The sequence below is a fragment of the Rissa tridactyla genome, chromosome 2 (assembly GCF_028500815.1).
Source record: "Rissa tridactyla isolate bRisTri1 chromosome 2, bRisTri1.patW.cur.20221130, whole genome shotgun sequence".
Classification (NCBI taxonomy): Eukaryota; Metazoa; Chordata; class Aves; order Charadriiformes; family Laridae; genus Rissa; species Rissa tridactyla.
Window position 1 is genome coordinate 117,876,194 of NC_071467.1, and position 19,616 is coordinate 117,895,809.

General features: G+C 40.9%; 1 protein-coding gene across 1 annotated transcript in view; it reads left to right on the plus strand.

Moving 5' to 3' along the window:
* The first annotated feature begins 10,267 nt into the window (after positions 1–10,267).
* Positions 10,268–19,616, plus strand: part of SUSD5 (sushi domain containing 5) — a 41,548-nt gene continuing 32,199 nt past the window's right edge. Inside the window, exons 1-2 of the mRNA XM_054192534.1 lie at positions 10,268–10,373; positions 18,501–18,678. Of these exons, the coding sequence (XP_054048509.1) occupies positions 10,280–10,373; positions 18,501–18,678 (272 nt within the window). The 5' untranslated portion in view covers positions 10,268–10,279. The remainder of the gene's footprint in view (positions 10,374–18,500; positions 18,679–19,616) is intronic.

Sequence of the window (19,616 nt, forward strand, 5' to 3'; positions counted from 1 at the left end):
TTGGAGATCAGGTGCTTTCACGCTTTTAAACGCTGCACGCTCACATTGTTCTGCATGTATGTGTCTTCCGGAGGGCAAAGTTAACCTGAAATTCAGAGATCTTTAAGAGTGTTGGGCTGGAGGGACACAATTAAAATTCTTAGGTCTGAAATTAAATCTGCAAAATTTGTTTTCCTTAGCAGGTATGTAACTCTGATGAGGGCTGTCACAGCCTGCTTTTTCATAGCCTGAGTATTTGTGATGCCTGACTTTCAGAAGACTTGAAGGAATAATTCAGCAGAACACACTGAAGTCCGTCTATTTCTTCAAAGCAGAAGGTTGTTCTTGTTTTTAGAATTTCTTCCCCTTTTACTCCTCTGGGTATTTTTTGCTAGTGTGTCTCCTATAGCATTCCTATCCCTTTCATTTGATGTACTATTGTCTTCTGTTGCTCTCTCTTTTATTAGATTTTTTTTATGTTTCTCTCTGCCCCCAAAATCTGAGACATCCTACTTAATGTACATTGAACTGCCTCCCATCTCCTTTTAAATCTGTCTTTGGGTTTGCAAGATTTCTGGTTATAACATGCTCTCTTTGTATCCATCTACTCTTTCTTACAGCTTGTGAAATAGATGTGTCATATTTAGTCCCTGTTTAGCCATTCCATGTATCCTGCTGTCCCTATGGAACAAAGGGCGATTAATAAGTTATATAGTTCAGGAGGCTGGATTTACCTTTTTTGTAGTTGGTGAGCCATATTTAATCTAGGGTAAACGTCAGGGATTTTCCCCCCCCAGATATGAAATGCAAAACCCAAATTAAAAGAAGGTTCCTTGTACCATCTACCTGGATGGAAATGTTTTGACTGAGGACTGAATACAAAACCCAAGAAATCTAAGGATAACCACAGAAGCACTGATACCATGACTTGTATGGGAAGCCTGACTTACTCTTGTGGTGCAACTCTGACCGGTAAAGAAGGTTGAAACACTGAAAAAAATAAACTTCTCTCTATTGCGTTCAGAGGCACAGAATATTTGCACTTGTATTCGTGTGCAAAGCTCTCATGCAGTCCTCTTTCCCCCCCTAAGGCTGCGTGTCTTACTACTAAGTATTGGCTGTGCTCCCCAAGGGCAACAAATAGACAGAAAGACACTGAAAAAGATCAGTCAGATAAAGAGAAAAGATGGATTGTTAAGTAAGATCTAGCTGAATTTCATGCTTTACAGCATCTTTTTCGTACATTTACTGAAACATATCACAAATTCATGAGGCGCACAGAAAAAATATCAAAGTTCTCCAAATGGGAAGCCGTAGCCACAAATCTAATTTTGGAGGTATCAGCATATGATGAGGTCTGCAACATTAGATCCATGTCTGGAAATCACCTATTGCCACGTCCTGACTTGCAAAAGTAAAGAAGCAAGGAAATTTTTTCCTCTTTTTTCTCTCCTTCCCTCCCTCCCTCCTTCCCTCCTTCTCATACACCCGCAGGAGCACACCCACCCACACACGTGCGTGTGCCTGCACGCATGCACGTACACACAACAAGCTTCTGTTTTGAGTCCGTTCTCCCAGCTTCTTTGTACAACTACAAATTGCAGATGTTCCAGACTTCGGGGCAGGGTTCAATTTCATTTGCAAATGAAATATACGATTTATATATTAAAAAAAAAAAGAAAAATTAGTCATCCAGCATTATTACAGATTTCCTTCTACTTATAGAGCTAAAATGATCCATTCTTTGAGGACACAGTGTTGATTTTTCTTTTACCAAATGAGGAAGAATACTTCTTTTCTTTTTAAAATAAATATTTTAATATCAAAAATATCCTGGTTACTTCCACTGCTAAGAGTGCATGTTTGGATGTCAGTTTAAATTTAAGGTAACAACACATATATATATTCGGTATTTTTTTAGCTAATAATAACTCACTACTATTTTTGTAGTGGGTAATAAAAATCAATGGTTGCAATGTTAGTAGCTTTGAATTTGTGGATGCACCAATTATAATTTCTCACATTATTCATCTCAAACCTGTTTGCAAGAGCTGACCAGTTCAAGGGGCTAACATTAGCTCATAGACTGTTAAGACCAGTTACTGATTTTGGTACACAAATTGTGGTGTTGCCCAACCCCGGTTGTTATTATGGCTTGTAGGGTGCACTTTAATAGCTATTTAAGTGTTAGTCAACTCCTGACGACTGGACTTACTGCAAGGGTGGAAGTGTAGTGAACTTCAGACGTGGATGGTATTTGGCGGGTTGTGTGAATATGATTTGAATGTTGTGTATTGTCCTGACACAAACTGAAGTGTTGCATTGAAAGGGAGGTGATGCAAGATGGTGTTCCCGAAGCGTAACCTAGCCATTGTAAAACTGAAGGCAGGGAGGTCTGCTATTGTAAGTTGCTTAGGTATTTGATCTGCTTTGAAACAACATTCTCAGTGTCATCATACAGCCCAACTCAACTGCCCCCTGCTCGTACCTCTGAACCCCTGGTAATCGTCACCTTGCCCAGGACCCCGACACTGGCTTTGAATCAACTACACTTTTCTTGGCGCTGTGTCTGTCCAGCAAATCTGGCTCTGCTTCTTCAACGTTCCCCTCAGCCCTCTGGGAAGAGCTAAGTGTCAACGTGAGACTCGGAAACTGAAGACTTGCAGAAAAGATGCGGAAAAGATGCAGGATATGTTTATTGTGAGAAACCCAATAAACATGTTTTCTGAAAAGATGGAAAGCCACACTGTGGGCAGGGATGTAGGTGGGAGACTGAGAAAACAGAAATTAGGCTTCCCCAGCCTAAGAGCTAAAGAGCTTGATCTTTTTCCTTCTATCCTCCTTCTCTCCGTGCTGTGCTTCAGTGCCCCAGACTCCCACAGTAACTTGGTACCATCTGTATCTGCATTAGCTTTTCCGATCTACTCTCTGTCATGCTAATTCCTCCAATTTACCTTTGAATAGAACCCTACACATATCACTCAGCAGCTTTACACTCCCAGAGGCTCAGTTCCACCCTCCTCAAGCACCTGCGTATCTTGGAGAGGTCACGGAGAGGTGTGAAAGAGGTTGGACTGTGAAAGCGAAGTGTGCTAACTGGAGGAAGGGAAGATGGGGAGTGTGGAAGGGTATTTCCTTCCCAAGTACGAATGAGCATCTATGACAAGAAAGACTCAAAGCTTCTTCAGCGTTTGCCTTTATCATATTCTCTGTTGTTTTACCAGAAAGTTATAGTGACCTTCATAAAGGCATGCTTGGCTTGTGCAAGCGGGGAAGACATTTCAAAGATTGATATCAACAGCCATGCCTTCATCTCCCTGTACTCGGTTCTGCTGAGTTAGAAAACATGACAACATTATCCTAACTGCTTCAGTGTGTTTAAGCAATGTCGTATTCCCCAAGTACTATTAGGAAAACACAGCACTTCAGAGTTTGCATAAAACTCTACTTAAAAATACTACTGTTTAAGTGCAAAGCACAATCAGAAATTCTTGCATATGCTTTGCAAACTGCAAAGTGTCCAGGCCGAAACTTGCTCCCATTTCATGACTATACCATGTCTGGTTACTGTGACAGCCTGCCATAAAACCCTTTTGCTTCAGCAGAGCCCCGTGCTCTCTTTGGCTCAGACGTTCATTCCACCTTGACTTGATCTCCAGGCATCAAGGTGAAGAACTTTCTCAGTTGCGCTTCGCTCAAAGCAGCGCTTGGTCACATCCCCAGCACCTGAGAACCTGTGGGGTGGATCAGAACCACAGGTTGAGCCACATAAGCATGCAATAAATAAATAAATTTCAGTTGAACAGGTTGATATTGTAAAATGCTGGGGTTTATGTGGGCTGTATTTCAGAGGTCTGTTGTTTAAATGACCACAAATGGACTGGTAACCCACACCCGGAAGGCACAAAAAATGTCAAGTCAGTGTAGTAAACATGTAGATTTTTGACCATTTGGCATTTGACCAGTCAGCTTTTAAAAACCAGCTGGGCTTTTTGGCAAAGCCACGGGTCTATAACACAACGTCCAGTTCCTGTGTTGCATGCAGCACTAGAGGGCAGAGCTAACAGCTAATGAGAAATTAAGGGTTCCTTAAAGCACAGGGAACATACGTTATAATGCAGTTAAACAAACTTTTAGGAAATAACTGGAGAAGGAGGCTGAGACACAAAAGCCAAAATATTAGGTGACTGGTAAAATAAATGGCAAATTAATTGCTGTGCTGGAAGCCTGACAAACACTACAACCATGGCCTTGCGTATTCCCCACAGCTCTGGTTGGGAGTGTTTGCAGCTCTGAGAGACGCCGTTTCCAGCTTTCTGCACGTATTTGCAAGGGTCTGTTTGCAAACGGAAGGACTAGACGTGTCCCTTCGAAACCCAAAGCTGAGATGCTGGAGCACAACTCTGCTGCAGGAGGACAACTCCATGCCAAGTGCCACGTGCCAGAGAGATGGCACCTCATAAATTTGCTGGGGCCAAACTCTTCCTGCTACAGGCGCTCTGTCCCTGCAGTATTCCTGGGTCTCCATGCAGTGGGACTCACAGATGACTGAAGGTGGGAGTAGATGGAGAAGTTGTGGGAATCTGTGATAAATGCTGAAGTTCAGCTGTTGGTTGTTGGTCCACATTGACCCTGCACGTCTAGGTGAAGTGTATCTCAGAGCAACGCCTGATGCAGTTATGGGTGCTGGTGTGGGCACCCTGCTTCAGAGGAGACTCCCAGCATCAGCGAGACCCCTAGAAAGGGACTGTCTTTTCTCTGGTTGTTGCCCAGGGACCATGAGAAGATGAGTCACATCCCATACTTGCTCACGCCTCACATCCCCAGCATGAGGTGGTCAGCAGCTATCGACTAGGTAAATGCAGGTAGCCTTGAATTAAATTCAATAGCGCTCTCTCACCTAACTGAAGACCATGGCTGGTGAAGGTTAGAGGGTGTGAGAAAAAGGAGGGTGAAACTGTGAAATGGGAGTGGTTCATCTGCAGGTGGTGGTTCATCTGCAGGCTGAAGAGGGAAATCCAGGCAAGGTGTTAGATTCTGTCTCTACCCAGACTTTTACAGATGCCCACAGAGAGCAAAGAGAAACCATTTGGCTAAACTTGAGTACTTTTTTACGTTGCTACGTAATTTTCACCCATTAAACTGCTGCAAGGTTTTAGGAAAAGAAGAAAGTAAAAATTATCACCGTCCCCCCAGCCAAATAACACCAACCAAAACCAGCCAGATGTTTGGTTTTCCTCTGTTCGTCAGGAAAAAAAATGGAGTTAATTTTGTATATTGATAATATTGTGGCTGCTGCTTTATGGCCAGATATCTTCATTCTTTTCTTAAGGCTGCTCAGGCTCCCAGAAATGAAGTGTGATTTTCACAGTTTACATGGCAATGATTTATATGAGGGTCGTGGCCTGTCACATGACGACACCTGACCCCACATAACATGATGTAAGTGTAAGAATCACACTCGTTCTCAGGGTCAGCAGCACTGTGACACAGGTCCCTGTGTTCGGTGTTCGACACACCACCCACGAAGTGGGGCATATGACTTTTCCTTTTTTTTTTTTTTTTTTGTCAGCTCCCTGAATTACTTTCAGGTAGTTCTGCACGTTTCTACTTTTTCATTTAATTAGGTGCAAACACTCTGTATAAATAAAATAAAAAGTTCCCTGCAGCTAGTAGACTGTTGCAGACTGCCAGACACCGAAAAATGTTTGTCTGTGTTACCGTTGCTTAATAATTCACATTTTATAAACAAAGAAATCTTTCTCTCCCTCTTTTTTCTTTCCCTTTTGCAGTTGGCTTTTGGGGGTTAGAAGCTTGGATACAGCTGCAGAATGAGTTTGGATCCCAGTATACAGTAGGTGTACTATCCGTGAATACAATAGGTGTACAGTACTACCGAGGTTTCCTGCCTGCCTTTCAGTCGCACAGACTCCATATCCGTTAGGAGATGTCAGTCACTGCTGTGCTTGTATGTAAATGCTATATCATCTAGTAGGTATTTCAGATGCCTTTACGTGGTGCTGGGCAAGCTGAGCCATAATTCTTTGTGTCCTGTTTCTAGCAGCAGCTCAAGTCATAGACTTCAGGAAAGCAGACATCCCCCATAATAATGATATGATACCACAAAGGTATCTCTAAAGAAACTTATGTTGATTTACTAAAAGTATATCAAAACGGTGTGTAAAGTTGATTATCTCCATTTATATGTGAAGAGGGAGAGCCTGAAAACGTTGTGCAGACTTCACAAGTTGATGTGTTAGTAAGCTGCAGAACCCAGATCCTCTCGGTTTCCACAGTTCTCACCACTGTGCCTTGGGAGAGCCATCGCCGACATGCCTGGCCTGTAGCAAATCAACTATTTAATGACATTTACATATATTAACTGGCATCTGAAATTTTGGATACGATAACTCATAGCTGGCCATGGATAACCACAACTGGTTATGGAGTTATCCATATGCATGTTCTGCAGCTGAGTATAGGACACGTAGCAAGCTGTATGCCTCAGTTATTTCTGTATTTATCTCCTTTCGACTTCACCTGGAGCCAGTACTTCAGAAGTTCCAGACTGTACGATAAATTCTAATAATCATGGTGGTTAGAGCAATTTAGTCACCACCTTGCTCACATATTAATGCAGATCTCTTCCTTTAAAAAAAGAATTAAAATTTAGGATGAGAAGTAAACCTAAAGCCTATATTCCATTTAAATTCAGTTCTTCAAGCTTCATTATGCAGACTGTCAACATCTGAAGCAATTGCATTATGCAGAGAAACAAGCTGAACAGAATCTCATGCTTTAGTGGCAGAGAAGAGAGGTATCTTTTTCTGAACAGAAACTTTATTTCTATTGTGCTTTATTCTGATATGAAAAGTGACCTTTCCTATGAGTTTCCAGCACTCTTCAAAGACCAGATTCTTTGCCAGCTGCAGCACTTTAACAAATCTGCCAACATCTGCCCAGCTTGGCTTGAGATAGCAAATGTTTCTGAGAGTGTTGTCTATTTGCTCAAGGCCTTAGGGTCCTCATCTTGCAAAGGCTTAAGGTTATGTGTTAGAATTTGCAGAATTGGAGCCTTTACATCTGTAATGTTTATAGTATATAAATTTTTAATGGCAGAAAGTAAATATTCCTAGCGGTAGATATGAAGAGACCAAATACAATAATCTCTATTGTAAATACACATGTTCCTGTTTTCAAATATATCTTTGTTCGCTTATATTTCTTTCAGGTGTTTTATTTAGTATTAAAAATCCACTCTAGTGTAAATGGCATATTCCAGATGTAAATGTATATAGATGCTCTTCAGGTACCATATGCCCAAACCATTATTGTGTGCTTGTCATCGCATGAGTGTTTTGTATGTGTACATTCATATGTGTGTGTTCGCACTCCGTGGCCCAGTGCCTTCACATGTCTTACTTCCTATGTAAAATTTTGCATATAGTGGAGCACTGTTTTATAAAATACCACTGTTGGCACATTCGCTACTCCCAAGGAAGGCACTACCTATGAGTCGTGTAAAGCTGCACGTACAATTAATCTTTTGTAATGCGTCATAATATATTGTACATCATACCCTGAATAGTTTGACCAATGTGTTACGGTGGTGCTGTGAACAGCAGAAGTTCTGAGCAAAAGGTTGTATCTGTTTCTAACAATCTTCCAGATCTCATTTTGAGTTTTTGGTTCCAAGAAGTCCAAAATCTAAAGGCAGGATTTTTGCCTGATTAATGTTGATTTCAAGGCAAACCGATGTGTTCATCATTTCTGTACAAAACCTAATCTGCTCAGCTTTATGTAAATATTCCAAAGTACACTAGGAACAGGGATTTTTGCTGACAGAAATATTAGATTGGAAGGACAACTGTTTGGCAGTGAGGTACTTACCTTCCAGGACTTAATAGCTGGTAAGTGTCCTTGCCTTTCCACACTTACAGACTTACTTTACAGTTGAGATGGGAAGACAAGAAGCAGCCAAGTCATTCCACGAATTGTTCATGCCTTCAGAAAGGAATGGATCCTGTGATTTGTTGTCATTCTTTAAAATCAGTAAGATGTTCTACTGAAGAATACAAGCTGAGATTTTCCAAGACAGGAGCCAGAGTGGCAACATGCCTTTACATATATCAACACAAGGAAATGATCCAATTACAGCAAAACAAATCCAACAGGCCTTTGGAATTTTAGATGGAAATCCGGAAGATACTGTGCTTTCTTCCAATTACGTTGGCCAAACTCATGAGGACAGCAAAGGGCCAACCAAGTCATGAGCCCTATGACAAGTGTCAAGGAAACCTGAAGCTATTTCTGTGGTCATGTCAAGTCTCTGTTAATGTCTGTGTGTCTTGCTGCAATTACTTATTCAGTTTCATGGAGTCTCTTTGCTATCTCACCAAAAGTGTGTAGATTCAACATCTTCTCTCATCTTTTTGTGTCCACTGATTTTCAAAATAGGGGGTGGAACTATTGGCATATCAGAGGGTTAAAACTGCATTTTATGCTATTAGCGATGTCACCAGTAGAAGAAACACAAATAAATTCAAAGAACGCTACGATTTTCTCTCTCCTTTTCTGTCATGTTGTGTGTTACTTTCTGTTGTACAGAGCATACAGTTTCTGTTGAAATGAAATGCCGTTATGTAGTTACATTACGTCAACCATCCCGTATTAAGGATGGAGCGAGCAAGAAACTGCCCATCCTTCTAATTCTGGAGGTGTTCCTTCCAAGTTAGGCTTTCAAGGCAAGGCAAAGAAACCTGCTGCCATCCCTGTTCTCTGGATTATCAGAAAATTTAAAGCTACCTGTCTGAAAGCTTTCAGCATGTACATTCACATGCAATGCGTGGCCATAAAGAAGGGGAAGAAGGCTACAATTCTTTAAAAGTCAATAGGGTTGGAGCATTATCTGCCCAAATTCATCAAACATAGGTATTTTTAAAGCTTCCAGTATTTTGGTGTTACTTCTTCCTTGAATATCATATATAGAACTTCCTGAGCTAGAGTTACTTCACTCAGACCAAAACCAACATTGGGCAGGTTCATCATTATCAGAAGATGCCTGCAACTGCCTGCCAGCCCCTTGCCATGTAGGACACTGGGGCCTCTGGCAGCGAGGAGGGTCAGGTCCTTCCTTCTGTTCCTGGTGGCTTGGGGTTCCTAGCAGACCGAGTGTTTTTTGCCCAGCTTCGAATTTCTAAGGGAAAAAATTTTAAGAAGCTGAAATAAAAGCAAAATAGGATGGGAATATGAAAACAACATTTCTGAGCCCTTCTCAGTTCCAACAGCAACACAAAACTATTCCGTTTATATATTTAGCGAAATAAATCCTGGCATCACTACCAGTATGTTTCCTCTTATTGTGGGGGTTTCTTTTGAGTTGTGTTGGGACAAATATAGGACGACTGAGAATAAGGGACAGATGTCGGTGCTGTAAGTACTAGTGGGAGCTGGAAACTCCCTTCATCAGCTGCTTTCAGAGCGTTCACACCTGACTAGCACCATTCATCTGGACCAGGAGCACTGTCGGGGACCAGCTGAAGGACTGCTGCTTCAACCTTCAGTTCCTCATGCCCGTTCCAAACCCAGGATCTGAACTAGTAGGATTAACCCATCTCAATCCACCAGGTCCCGTGCCATTTGTCACCTTTCCTCAGCCCTTACCTGAAGACCGTCACTCTTGCTGCAGCAGTCCCTGACCTGCAACCCTCGGCAGCGTACCGCTGGCTGATTTGATCTTGCAGAGAGAAAACACACCCCACGTCCGAACCCATCCCTTCGGAGATGCACAGCTGAGCCCACAAACTCACCACGGACCAGCACCAGCTATCTAGGCTGCCCTTCTCCTTTCAGCCAGGGATTTCTTCTGCTCGTCGCTTGTCCTTCCCCCCCCCACCCCGCCCCCTGCTTTTTCTCGCCCTCCTGGCTTTTACATTTCTTCCACCATGATCCATTAGGTATTTACCGGCAGGGTAATGTGACTTTTCACACCAGCTCTCTGCGTGCACTGCCCTGCAGACTGGGCTGGATAAAGCCTCTCCCCAACCCCAGCTGGCTGGACATCTCCCCCCCCACCTTCCCCTCCCCTTCACACTAGCCAAGCAAAGGATTCCTCTCTCCCTCCCTCTTTCTTTTTCCACCCCTCCCGCCTTCAGTGCAAACCCAAGACGCAGGATCCTGCCGAGGGAAAGTGCTCCTTGAAATCATCACCGCAGACCCTGCTGCGAAAGTGCAGAGGAGGAGAGAGAGAAAAAGCCTCGGCAGCCAACCTCCTGCGGCTGAGGGCTTTGCAAGCAGGGCAATGGCTTCAGGCTCCCAGAAATTCTCTCTCACCTTTCTCCAGGGTGTGGGATCTGTCTTCTTCATCCTTCAGATCATCTCTGTTCAGGCTGATGGTGAGTCCCCCATTCAGTTTGGGCTGGGTTGCTATGGCTGGAACGAGAGCTGTATGTTGAAATGTGTTATTGCAAAAAAAAAAAAAAAAAATCCTTTTTTTTTTTTTTTTAATAAGAAACTTAACTACACGCCCCAGTTTGGGTTAGGAAACGTCTGATTCAGAGGTTTTTGAGGCTCTGCAAATATCCTGGGGTTAAGCAGAGAAAGGAAATAAGATCCCAGAAGGCTAAGATTATTTTATTACAACAAAATGACAGGATAGTGAACTTTTCCAGAGGAAATAAGAATAATAAAACAAAGCCAGAACACGAATAAGAAGACTCAGCTATATTTTAGGAGGGGTCTCATAATTTAAAGTATCTTTTCTCCAAAAAACTTCCCCTTCTGCCACTTCAGATGCCCCCCAGCATCAATATATATGGGCAGGTACTTGAGGAAGGGAAGACAAGAAGTCAAAGGCTTTTATGACCTTTTCTGTTTGGTACCACACACGCGGAAGATGACTGCTCACCTTTCTGCACGTGGGCTTTGTCTGCGCTTCACTGCCGAGGGATGTGATCAGGACATGAATTAGGCTGAAGCAACCGGTTACTCCGAAACGGGACTTTTTACTCGCTGATGATAATCCCGAGTAGCTGCATCCCCTGAAAGTTTCCAGTAGCCTATTGCCCTTTTAATGACTAAGCCTGTGTTAATAATGACCAACTCGCCTTAGCAAAAAACATGATTTATTTTTGAAACCACTGTGTCTTTTCCTGGGAGAGCGATGCTGAATGGCCACATTTTTTCACTTTCACAGCTGCGATAGATTTATGCCTGATCTCAGGATTATTTTTTTTCGGTACACTAATCCTTTACCATCGATGTTTGCTGCATTATTCAAGGGAACAGATCTTAAACATTATAGGGCAATAAAAACCTCTTCTTTTTGTTCCCAGGGTATTTTTTGCTCTTCAACCTAAATTTATTTCAGCTGATGACAAAGTATGGCAAAGGAAAGGGAGAAAATTAATCTTGCCTGTATGTTTCTACTACTTTGTGTAAAATACCATTTATACAACAGAACTCTCTCTCGTAAATTTAAAGAAAATTACTTTTCATTAAGAATAAAGGAAAAGAAATGTGTTGGGCAACTGCTCTGTGTTGCAGTAGGCAAAACTGTGATTCTGATTTTAGGAAATATTCCTTCCCTAGCAAAATGCCTCTGAAATGAGGAAAAAAAATGCATACCCATGAAAGAGGGTTCTCCACAGAACTTAAGAAAAGGGAACAGGACAGGAATAATTAATTTCCTGCGCTAAGAATCCTTCATCTGAAGAATTCCCTTATCTTTTCAAGATCACCTCACAATTTGTATTATTTCTATAGAATTAATGGAATCTTCTCGGTTCCTAAACAGACATTCCCTTAAAGAGAAAGGGAAAAAAATGTTGGAGATTGTTTTAAGGCAGAGTTCGTGACAGATTTTGTCATTCAACAGTTTGTCAAATTTACTTCACGCATGGTAAAGCAATTATAAGAACTAAAGGATAGAATATCTGAAGTATGTTACATTGTAGAGCATAATTGTGAAAAATGTGCACATCCTCTATTAACATGCTCTTCAGTGTGTTCTCCTGATGTTAATATTCAAGCAAACAACTGCAATACTGTCCTAAAAACCATCTGGCTTATTATATGATGATACAGAAAAAAACCACTTTGTGTGAACTTTAAAATTTACCACTACATGTAGGCTTATGTATTTAAGAAGATCTGAGAGGACGAAAGAGGATTAGTACTTTCTTTTATAACAGATTCTGGCCTTATCCAGACAGGAAACCACCTCCTCATTTGTGTAAGTTGTAGGGGAAAATACAATTGTGCTACTCTCTAATACATGCAAATGTCACTTAAGTGCCAAAGGACCGTTCTGGGTGACGCGTATGTATGTGTGTATTTGTTATTTTTAACTAAAAGTAACCGACTGTTTTGCGAACCGCTGAAGGGATTTTGAATTCACCTTGTAAAAACCCTGTGAAATTCAGACTGGCCCGTTACAGGCAAACCTCCGAAACTGGTTACAATATATTTCCCTAAGGAAGACTTTCACTTTATTATCTTGCGCACAAATAATGACAGAGAGCAGGCAATAAAACTGGAGACCATCGAGGTCTGGTGAAGGTGTAAAGCCTCCAAGCTTGATTGATCTCCTTTGACTAGTATTTACCATGGCGTGTATTGCTGTAGTGCAGATCGACTACAGAAAGACCAAGGTAAATGCTGAAATAAAAGATAGCTTTGTTTCGCTTTGCAGGTTTGTGTTTTTTTTTTTTTTACGATTGAAATGTACTTGTTCATAGCCATTGAGGTCGTGGTCGGACAGACAGAAGGCTCCTCAAGGGCTTAGTCCTGCTCTGACTTACCGCGGCGTGCAACTACTCTTGGTGCAGTTACTGGAGAATAATATAGGTTATCGTGACGGGTCTCGATTATACCAATGCAAATGCTGGCTTTGGGGAATTTCTTTGCATTTGTGCTGCGGTAGGAGAACAAGGATGCGGCTTCATGTGTGCCACACAGGAATCGCCTCTGTTGTTTTTTTTTTTGACTCCCTCTTTTGTCTGTTCACGGCAGCTAAAATATCAATGTGTATGAACCATGGTTTTCTGCAGAGGACTTGCTCTGAGACAAAACACGTCAGCAGAGAATGATGGCAATTAGTCTACCTTACTAAGACACTCCTGAGCCGGGAAAAAGCAACAATTGCAAAACTTTACTAATTGTTCCAGAGCGAAGTTGGTCTGTTGACTAAATTTGGGTTACGTGGAAGACCTAATGGTCAAGCCAGTCGCCTGGTAGTGACCATCCATAGTGACTGCAGAGGTTGTAAATGGAAGGATGCTGAATCCAGAAAGCTAGGCACAATTAGGTAAGGACATGAGCTGCACGCTTCTGACCTAGAACCAGATATGTCTGATATATAGGGAAGAATAAAACCTTCTATACTCTGTCTTTTGGCTTGCTTTGCACCCTTTTTGTAAAAAAAAAAAAAGGAAAAAAGGATGCTGCTTCTGAGTAGCAGGTGTCTAAGCATTTCAGGCACCCACTTGCAAAAACAGCACATATGTTTGTATGTTGCAGAAATAAATACATAAACAATTCGAACTATTTGATCCTAAAGCCTGTAGTAAAATTAAAATTTAAGCTCAAACTGAATTTAGCTGAGGAGCTGACCTCCCAGTTTTGCTCTTTTTCTGATGGTGCAATATTTTAAGCAATTTGAATTAAATAAGACACCATTCACTTTAGTTTCGCACAGAAATAAACTCTACATTCATGAACACTAAGCAGAACTGGTAATTACTCAAATCTCTGTCTGTAATTGTACAGTTTTACTAAATCCTCCACCCTTACTATTACAATCACAGCCCTTGTTACACACAGCCATAGAAATGGAAATTCAATTGCTCTTGAAGTACAGAAGTGACCTTCCCTTCCCCCACTCTCTTTTACCTCAATTTGAAGTTTTTAACATTTAAGTAAAAATAAATCAGACTCCAAATTTGCACATCTTTCACCACTTTTATGAAGTTGTAACTGATTAGGCTTTATCCTTTGAACTAGTAAGTATCATGTCATGAGATCAGCATGCTGGGCATGTCTTTTAAAGTGCTTTCAGTTTATATTATTTAAGAGAGACATTTTTATTTCAAAGAATATTTGGCTATGCAGTGAAATGCTTCTTCTTCAAGCATGATGCAAAACCTGCTAAAGACATGGAGAACTTTGCACTCATTTCAGTGGGCTTTGAACCGTGCCTCTACACCTCAGAAGAACTTTGTGTTGTATCTGTTACTGTATTAGAATAAATTAGCCAAACTCTGCCTTCTTGCTAATCAAGAAAATTCTGCTAATTCCACCGAGATTCCTAAAAGTATGAAGAAACAGGTTTTGGACTGGTTTTATTTTTGAAGAGTCCCTTTTTTGTGCTTCCATATGTCTGATTGTAGATGTCTTTTCAGTCTCGAAAGCATAATAAGGTCCAGTTGTTAGAAACTGAGTTTAGCAAAATTTGAAACTGGAAGTAAGGTGGAGCGAGAGTAATGAACCATTGGAACAGTTTACTATAAAGCGTGCCGTAAATTCTCCATTACTTGGCATCGTTGAATCATGACCAGATGCCTTTTGAAAGGACATACTCTAGTTCAACCATGAATTTTTGGACTCCATGGTGGAATTATTGGGGGAAATCTACAGTCTAGTTATGCAGGAATTAAACAAGGTGATAAAAACAAATCCTAGAAGCCTTGAGATCAATGCTTCTGTGAGTATGTTTTCAATCAGACTGTATTGGGGAACTCTTAAGAGAAAACTATATTCAGCTATTGCTAGTTGACAAAGTTTTAGTGCCAAACAATAATAAAAAATATTCTTTTATCAATATATCAAAATGTAATCAACATTCTCTAATAATAGTGATCAGATGATGGTAGATATTAAAGAAAATCTCTCTGGTTTCAAGTGCGAATTTTTCTTGAGAGGTATGAGTCCAGCTGTTAATTAACAGTAGGAAGAATTATGTCTTATCATTTATGTTTTACCAATGAAATTGAAACTTCTTCACTGGTTTCAAAGGAGAACCTGAAGAAACTTACTGCGACATTTTCATTATGAACCTGATAAATTCAAGATGTGTGTTATGCCTCCTGGCAAAGGCTACTTTCCATGGATTTCCAGCTTGATCTTGAAACCAAAGGGACTGTCTTTGTTTGAAAAGGCTTCAGAAAAGTACATAGAGTTTTGGGAACAAATTTCCACACCGCCTGTCTCATCCTGGCATTATGGGAAGCAAATGTTATGGGGCAGAAATGAAGTGAGAGGGTTGAGGAGGAACTCAAACATGGTGTCTGTTCAAAGGTACCACAAGTAAAGGCATACTATATTCTTTATACAAATAAACACAAAGACACGATCCTTCCATCCTGTGCCTTATGGAAATAGAGCACAGTCTCATATTTAAAACTGCACATTTAAAACAGAATGACAATAGATGTCTCGATACTGTCTCAGAGAGAAAACTGATTTCAACTACTCCACACTGTCATAATGTGTTAGAGAGAGAGGGGATACCATTTGAATTTTTCATAATCTCAGTACCAAAGCTGACTGTGATGTCATCGAGTATGGGAAATAACCCTTTTTCTTTTTAAACTTTACATTACAATGAGCAGTGATAAAATTTTTACAAATACTTAACCAGGACCCTTCCACCCCAATCCTGAAAATTAAATCACTGTTGTGATTTAAAGTGAGAAAAATTCAATACGTGAATGTCACAGGCATGGTACCCATACCACCGTAAGGTGCAGAATCCAATTTTGGTGTTGTAGTTTTATTTATTTAAGGGGATTTCCTGTTTTGATGATGAGCTTTTGTATTTTTCTGTTATCATACTAGCATGTCTCCTATACTTTTTCCCTGTAAATGCCCCTCAGTAATGTGACACAGCTCAGGATACTCAGGATCCATCTGTTCCACTGGTCAAGTGTCAGATAAGTGAACCGTACTTGCTATTATATTTTCTAAGTAAGAAATTAGGGAAAACGGAGGGCACGTCTTAAAAACTGGGCAGATAGCTGCAGAGCTTCTAAAGCTTTGGAGAAGATTCCCAGGTTGGTCTGGTAAGTGGGTCAGCCTTTATCCACTTCTGGCTAACCAAAATTTCTTATAAAGCGGTTCACTGTAATTTTCTCAACCAGCATGTCCTTTCTAGCTTACCCTAAAACCTACTTGTCTACACAATCTGGACACCCCAGACACCTTTTCGAAGGACAAGACTCTGTTTTCAACCAGCATCTTCATATTTTTGAGTAAAAAGTTAATTTATCTTAAGTACTAGCAAACACGTAACAGTAGTTAAGTAAGGAAAGCTGTCTCAGCCTCTGTCTTGGCTAGTGAAACTCCCCTAAAAATGTAATTGTCAATTACTGCTAAAAAGTCTAAATGATGAAGTTAATTTCTTCTAATTATATGTAGGTAGAACTCAGTCCTTAAAGGTTTTCCTTTCTTTAAGTCTTCTAACTAAAATACAAATGACTGGAAAATAGGGCTTACTGCCATGTCAAACTAACATTTATAATTTGTCAGATGCTACACAAACTTGCCCTATATGTCTTTGATGATGCATCTTAATCCTGACAGCCAAATTGTGAAATGTAGAACATGGACAAGTTTGAAGTTGGGACAAAGCCTCAGTAAAGCATCACATTTAATCCCTATTACCTTTACTATGAAAGTTGTCCTGCAACTTAGGAATCATCTAAAACTGTCATCCTTCTGCTTTTATTACCTGTCTCCCTACCCCACTCTTACTTTTGCTGTGTTTATTCATGGCTTTAGAAACAACATCCTGTGTTAGAGTCATGTGCAGTATTTGGGACATTTTGCAAAGAATCCTGAGGTTTTGGTACTCAGAACTGTAGGGGTTTGCTTTTTTCACTGCTCTGTGTAAAATCCCCTGTTCTAATTACAATTCATGGTACGGATTACAGTTGAGCAGCAAGAGACAATGTAGTCTAGTGGCACTAGTTTAGCACCGAGCTGTACTTCTAGGTTGCACTCCTTGATCAACTACTGTAAACTGCGTGAGAAAATCACTCTGGGTACTCTGAATTTGTGTTCCTTCTCATCGCTACTTGTTCTGCTTATTTAATTTGCTATCTGCCCCAGTCAGGAAGACTTCTTACTTGTGCGCATGTAGAATTCCCACCAAAGTAGGAACCTTCATCGGGACCCATCTGCGCTTGTTAGCGAATGTAAACACAAATGACATATTTACTTGAAAGAAACTTTGCATTTTTTGCTGTAAGGACTGTGATTCTTGCAGCGGGTTAAACTGTGCACAGGTGAGAACAGAAAGCTGTATCTGTTCCCTGTACTTAGGATTAGATTCAGATTTATCGATTCGCTGAAATAATATGTGATGGAGTTGGCACTTGGTATGGAATCAGTCTGAATCGGTCTGAAGGAGTCCTGATATTGGTCGATATATCCTATGAGTGTGAACACTTGGTATGTGCTGGAATCTATGCACTTATATAACCACTACCACGAATCTATTTTTGAAATGACACGTAATAAGTGTTTCCAGGCATTTACTGAATGAACAGTGCTTAAAAGTTGTCTTCCTGCACCTGCAAGCAAACTAAATCTGTACATTTAAAATGTAGAAGGTATTCTGAGGGACATTATCTTCAGAAAGAAGATACTTATGGCAATTTCACGTCAGCACTGTGAACTGTCTCATTATTTCTTTTTCTGGAGACATCCAGCTAATGTGTTTATTCCATAACCCAGTAACTTCTCAAGCTTTATTGCCAAAACCCCAACTGCCCTGTTCCCAGTTGCCAAAACCTCTAACTTTCACACTTACAGCTTTCTCTGTGTTAGATAAATTGAAGTAAAATAAACTGAACTGAAAATAAAAATAACGCAAGAAATTGCTATGCTAAATATGTTCTCATGCTCATTCAAAAAAGCCTTCCATTAAAAAAAAAAATCCGTCTCTCTTTCCAGAAAGATATGAAAACAAAGTGGCTTTGCAGCAGCATTTAGCACAAATTGCCATAGAATTACATTCTTTTGATTTTAGGGAATACGTATAAATCTATTTCTGATGTGGAAGAGCGAGCTGCAATACTGGCTTTTAGATTTGTTCTTACTTTATAGATGTAGTTCTTACAAATGTAACTGTAAGATGCTTAGTAATGAATTGCAGCGTTGTAGCCTCCAGGAGAAGTTCTGACTCTGACTGTATATGTGCATATGGGAGTGTGTCGTGCTTTCTCTCTCCAGATCTTAAGCACGGACCTATAGAGGGAAGACAAGCTTCTCGTACGGGCTGGGAATGAATAGGGGCTTAGCCATACTTGCTTCTCTATTGATGAACAAAATGAAAAGAAAAGCTAAGACAAAGGTATTTACAATGTTGACAAAATTACTCACTCCCAGAAGCAGGTTGCTCATTAAAATGAACTTAGTAAAAGCACAAAGACATCATTTGGTGATAATTTGCAATATTTTTCATTTAATATGTATTGAGTACAATGCCATGATGAGTGACGTGTCCTTTCTTGGTGCTGCAGGGAAAGTGTTTGCACTTGAGTCCAAGAACAACTCTCAGGGTCTGGATTTAGCTGAAGCTGAGAAAGCTTGTGTTGACCTGAGTGCTCGCTTAGCAACTGCAGAAGAACTGAAAAGGGCTGTTCTGGACTGTTCTTTCGCCGGCTGCACCATGGGATGGCTCGCTGGTGGCTCCACTGGGTAAGGACAATAGCATAAACCTTCTTGAGAAGTATGAATGACAGCCGTCATGTGAGTTTTCCTCCTTGACTAAAAATATTACTGGAAAACACTGGCCACATATAGCTAAATATACCGCTCCCTCCACAGAGAGAATTTTGTACAGCTAATGTTGCAGGGACACAAATATTTATCATTCTCAGGTGACATATTTCATGGATCTGAAGCGATTTCCTCTTCTTCTTTCCTTCTGAATTATGTCATTGTGGTTCCTTTCCACCTGGCCTATAGCGGGGTGCTGAGCCCTACAGAAACTTGTAGGACACAGTGCTGGAGTATCAGAGCTCCCACTGACTCTATTAGTCTCTATTCCATAAGAAGCTCAGCAAACTGAGCTTCTCGTGGAAACCATATATCTGTCTCAGGTATTTACGCATGTCTAAATTGACAGTAGGCATGGTCAAATAGGTATGACTTTACATGTACTTAGATATGGTAATGCAAAAGCGGAAGAGAGTTTGTTGAGAAAGCTCACCAGGGAGCTGTGGTGAGCTTTCACCACAGCTTTCACAGCTTTTCACATCATTCGATGCGCTGAATTGTAGTATTTGAGGTAGCTCAAGTGACTCGACATGGCAGTAGGCTGAGCTTTGCCTCGCATTACAGACAGTGTTGCAAGATGTAGTGGCCTGCCACAGCCTCTCCAGGAAGCATCATTGCCTCCACAGAGGCCAGTTCAAAGCAGGAACATAGAAGTGCCTTGTGGGGGAAACCGCTTCCCTCTGTTGATCATAGTTTCAGGAGGCTAAAGTCAGCCTTCATAAATATTCCAGAAGTCCCGATGCCTTTCAGTGAAATTTAAGATTTTGAGGGCATATGTCCACATAGGTGCTAGCTGTGTGCCAGAAGCAGCAGAGCCCTGTCAGCATGCCGCTCTGCCATGGCTGATGAGGGCTTCC